The 5,420-nt window shown below is 35.8% G+C and overlaps 1 protein-coding gene across 2 annotated transcripts in view; it reads right to left on the minus strand.

Moving 5' to 3' along the window:
- The window catches only part of RSRC1 (arginine/serine-rich coiled-coil 1), a 172,675-nt gene extending 167,255 nt beyond the window's left edge, over positions 1–5,420 (minus strand). For both annotated transcript variants that reach the window (XM_009333931.1, XM_009333930.1), the window contains exons 1-2: positions 5,227–5,420; positions 2,568–2,693 (exon numbers count right to left, since the gene is read on the minus strand). In XM_009333931.1, coding sequence (XP_009332206.1) covers positions 2,568–2,693; positions 5,227–5,414 — 314 coding nt within the window. In that variant the 5' untranslated portion in view covers positions 5,415–5,420. The remainder of the gene's footprint in view (positions 1–2,567; positions 2,694–5,226) is intronic.

Here is a 5,420-nt window from a genome sequence, read left to right on the forward strand (position 1 = left end):
GAAATCAGTTGCTCAGGTCCTGAAGGTGGTACTCTGAAGGTACAACAGTAACGTTACAAATACAAGTAGCATAGAGAAGATCTTCACTTTATTGCTGTATGTCATATTGCGGCTTTTCAGGTGGGTCAGTAGATTTTGCTCCCTGCCACTAGCAATTCAGAAGTTGGAGATCAACAAGAATACTTTAGTGGGTAATGCACTCTTTACTACACTAACACAAGGTGGCTGCCTGAGCTACTTCTGATCATTTTATTAGCTAGTTTACATAAATGTTTTCTTCAGTACTTACCTTTAGAAGTCATATGAAAATAAGTTGCCCCACCCCAAGCAAAAAAATTAATTAATTACAGATGCCAAATTCTTATGAAAATTCCACTTCAGCGCTACAAATACATACATTTCCTAAGACAAATATCGTCTCTTCGCATTTAACAGCTTTGAATGGATTTTCCTTGTCTGACTGCTTTTTTAATTAATTTCAACTTCTGGCATCCACAACCTCCAACAGCAAGGGCTTCCACAGCTTAATTATGCAATATATAAGAACCATCTCCTTTTATTTGACTAGGATCTGCCATCAGCTGACTTCATTCACTTTGATGCCTGCCCCAGGTCTTACATTGGAGGAGATAGGAAACACTCATTCGTTAATCATCTTTTCATGCCATTCATTTTTTAATTTTTTTTTTTTTAATACTCCTCCATCATATTCCCTCTTTCCCCCACGATCTCTTTTCCAGCCTGAAGAATCATAACGTACTCAGTCCTCTTAGGAAAGCTGTTCGTACCTTCGATTGAGTGCACAAGACAGATTTTGAGATAGCAAAGAAAAGAAATATTTAGCATGGCTGCAACTGCCTCAATGCTAACAAACAGGGAAAACACAGGCCTCCAGTAGCAGCCCTCTGCAACCTACTTAACTCTTCTCCAGAAAAAAGATTAATCCATGGCTTCTCAGTGTAACATTACAGCAGAGAGCAGACTTGGAAAAAATTACAATAAAGGATTCAATGTGTCCTGTTGGTTTTAGTTTTATGCTTTTAACATGCCAGAAGACTCTTCTGTTATAATTTAGGATGCTATTTATAAATATTTTCCCTGAAGAACCATGTCTGTGAATAGTAATATCATTTAAAGTGACCTACAGCTATTCCTTCATAGCTACAGTACTGAAAAGCTAGTATATTTTATACATAAAATATTTTATACACAATATTTCCTAGCACAAAATGAAACAAACAGTAGTCATGTTTTTAAAGTTTTTAGGTGCATAATTTCCATATATTCTAATGACAATTAACATCAGTAAACCCCTTGGAAAAGATGACCATTAGACTATGTCTAATGAGATCTGCAGTTTATACTCATTACAATAAAACAGAGATCTTTAAATCAGGTTACTCAGCATTAGGAAACATGATATCTGACAAAAAAAACACCTTCATTTTCACCTTATTCTTTTGACATTTTGTTGTTTTAAAACTGATTTTGTTAGCAAAACAGTGGATATTTACAGGAATATTTCTACACACAGCATAGTAGCTTATCTGGGGTCTACAGCTCATATGGTAACTATACTCAAAGAGAGATCAGACAGTTTAAATAACCAAATTGCTACTACAAAGGCACTGTAGCAAAAAGTGTCCAGACAGCTATTGTAATGAACAGCTGTGAATAAGTCAAAGTGAAACATTCACATCTTTCAACAACAAATTTTCAACATTTAGAGGCAACAGCTCCACTGATTTGGCATGTGAAAATAACATCTTTTACTAAATTCTTGATGCAGGTATACAAAATTACCTGGCCGAAGATCTGTAAACACACACACCAAAAAAGCTTTGATCTGCCTGATACACTCAATAATTAATTTAAATTCAATAGAAAATGCTAACAGTAATTCTGATATCCAGGGATAAACTTTATTTAAACTTTTTAATTGAAAAATACACACACACAAAAGTTGATCTTCTTTTAATTACAAAAGTATGAAGCAGATTTTATAATACAATTTGCAACATCTGATTAAGATTTAAATATTTACATTATGTTTATTATTGAAAATATCCATTTGTCACAATCCAAATTATCAAAAATTTGGCACCATAGCTATCTTTAAATATTAAGAAAAATGTGCATAACTAAATACTCGTCTCTTTCCAAGGTAAATACAGATGAGAAAAATAACAGATCAGTCTGATCTTCAGGGAGCCAATGTTATGCATGGGAGTTACGGAAATCAGTAATCAGAAAAAATCCACAAGAAGTTTTCAGATGATTACAGTTAAATCAAGGTGACTCTATTAATGCTTTTTGCACTTGGACAGATGCAAAAATATATAACTTATCTTCAAAACCAACTGTTCCACCGGTGTAATTTAAAGATTTAGTACTCCAAAAGCACAGCATAAAGATTTCAAATTAGGAAGAGTTTCAAGTGACATGTAGTTTAGATCACTTGCAACCATTTTTTCTAATATATTCCAAACTCAGTAACTATATGGAGATTTTAAATGAATGTTTTTACAGTAGAAATAATAATTATTTTTCCTAGAAAAGAGTCTTACCTTCTTGTTCTACTTTTTGATCTCGATCTTTGAGACCTGTAGGATTTGCCTCTGCCCCTTGATCGGCTACGACTGCGTTTTCTTCTAGAACCATATGAAGAACTACTGCTCGATCTGTGTCTGCGTCTAAAACAAAACCATGCTATTAGTATGCTACTGCTTCTAAAAAAAGGAACAAAAACCCTAACAGTTTACTTAAAAGGGACATACAAGCCTGTGTTTTTTGTATTATAACATGTTGTAGAAGCCTCAAATACCACTATTACACTGTAATAAGTAATTCACATACACATGGACAATGCCTGTCTTAAAAGAGTTTACATTCAAAAATATACATCCCAAGACAGAAAAAAGGCAGGAGAGACAGAAGTTAACCGATTTGCCCAAAATCATGCAATATCTCAAAGGCAAAGCCAGGAACACAACCCAGCTCTCAATGATTTTTAGTCCCAGGACCAGCTCATTAGAACTCACTCCCTGTTTGCCCAATCTAAGCTTGAAGAAACATTTAGAACCTACATTCTCAGCAGGATTTACACAGAAATACATTGTATGGGATAAGGACTACAACTCCAGTGCTAAAAATGAAATTCATAAAACGTTAACTTCTGCATTGCTACTCTATACAATTATTTCCAGTCATACTACGTACATACATAAAATGTAAACATGAAAATGTATTTTAAACTACGTACACCTAAAAATGTTTTATGTATATATATAACCTTACAATTTGTTATCTCAACTTGCATAACGTGCAATCTTTGTTCTGCTCCAATGTAGGCAGACCCTCCCCCACCCTTTTTTTTTTTAGTACTATTAGTAATCAAACAATCAGTGTTAATTTATTCCATTTGAGCTTGTAAATTTTATCCTGAGTTCAGTCAGAAGTCAGAAAGGTATCTTCCCTTTCCTCTCCCACGCAGCCTCCCCATTTCATTTATTCAAAGAATAAATTCTTATACACATAGGAGAAAGGTGAAAGAATAAATAATAAATACATAAATTAAACCAACTAATCCCAAAACTGGGGGGAGGGATACCTTCCAAGTCTTAATCTTAAAATTTCCTCTCTGACTCCATCTCCCTAACAGCTAACTAAATAACAATTACAATCCTTATGAGAACCTCCTTATTTTTGGCCTTTATTATGTTTGATTAATATTAAAATATAACACCACGTAGAAACACTTCTGTAATTCAGGATGCAGTCAATGTGATACGTGCTTATCTAGCATAAGGGAAAAGGTGCTGCATTACTACACGTAGTGCTGCAGTAGTCCAAACTGGAAAAGATATGTAAGTTAACTACTAAAGAACAGGTCTTCATCTGAAACAGGAATGCAGTGTTCCTGCTAAATGAAGATGAAGAACAGTAATCTTAGAGACTGTTGCTTTTGATTCTTAAGGGTCGGAGATAAATCCAGCAGGACCCCAGTGTGCAATAGTGACTTAACTGCCAGTAGCAAATGCCCTAAACTAAGGGCAAAGCAAAGGTGCCAGCCAGATCCTGAAAGCAGACACTTTTGTCTTTTCTGGATTCAATTTAAGTCAACTGGTCTTCATCCAGAGTCTAATCTCCCTTCAAGCTCTGTTTTTATCTGTGAGATAGCCATGCCTGCACTGGACTAAAGAGATTCATAAAGCTGCATGTCATCAGCATATTGTTGGCATCGAAGCCCATGTCATCTCACTGTGTCCCCTAAGGGCTGTATGTAGATGCTAAGCAGGAACAGAAGAAAGGGGGGATGGAAATAAACAAATAAGAAACCCCCCCCCACCCAGCCAACTTGCCCCTCATTGACACACTCTTCTGCCACCTAAAGAGAGGTTTATCAGGAGCACTTTCTAATATATTTACGGTGCAGCTAGACACAATGAGTATTTTCCAGCTCCACTTATTAATAAATTGACCACCACCTGTTCAGTTTGACTCCAGGATCACCACAAGTCAGACTGAGACACAACAAGGGTATTCAAAAAAAGTCAGGTACTGAAAGGGGTCTCTGATGAAGGAAATAGGATGTTACGTCAAGAAAAAATTGGTAGATATAGCCACATGATCTGTGTTCTAAACACCTGGCTGACTACTGTATTCTGTACACATAAAAAATAGCAAGAATAATGGCAAAAACTAGCTGTTGCAGCAAATTTATAGACCTACTGTAAAATCACTCTAGGTCTTTCTATTGAGAAAGCTTACCTTGTTGTCTGGAAAGCCCTGCTTTGTTTATTACGACAGAAAAAAAGTAACACCAAATAGTCTGTAACTAGTTGAATGAAACTACTTTTCAAACTGGTGTTAATGCATGAAGTAGTCTATTTCCAAAAAGATTCCAAATTCATTATTTAGAAGGAGGAGAAAGGAAGAGCTATTTTAGTTGGCTGTTTTTTGTCTGTTTTAGTAGGGAAGTTACCTTTGGATCTGCATATACACTGGTTTTGTATTCTTGGAGCGGGGGAAGGTGTTTTGGTTTTTTCTTTAAACATAAGTGAAAATATTGCCACATCTTCCAAGATTCAGAGCAAACTTTGCTATAAAATTCCAACCTAGAACTGATTACGCATTGGATTCAAACACTGTCTAGCTTTCTGTCATAATATGAAAGAGCTTGATTTGTAAACAACTGCAACAGACAGTAAATTACTACAAATGCACCTTTTCTCATAAGAATGTGAACGAGACTGGAGATCTCGAGACCGTGACCTTGACCTTGATTTCCTTCCAGATTTTTTACGGCTGTATGTTCTGCTGTCTGAGGAGCTACTTGAAGACGAACGCCTGCGGTGTTTCTTTTTCCTTCTGCTTTTGTTCTCTTCTTCTGTGTCCGAGGAGCGACGTCCCATTTTTAA

The sequence above is a fragment of the Pygoscelis adeliae genome, unplaced genomic scaffold (genome assembly GCF_000699105.1).
Source record: "Pygoscelis adeliae isolate BGI_AS28 unplaced genomic scaffold, ASM69910v1 Scaffold241, whole genome shotgun sequence".
Classification (NCBI taxonomy): Eukaryota; Metazoa; Chordata; class Aves; order Sphenisciformes; family Spheniscidae; genus Pygoscelis; species Pygoscelis adeliae.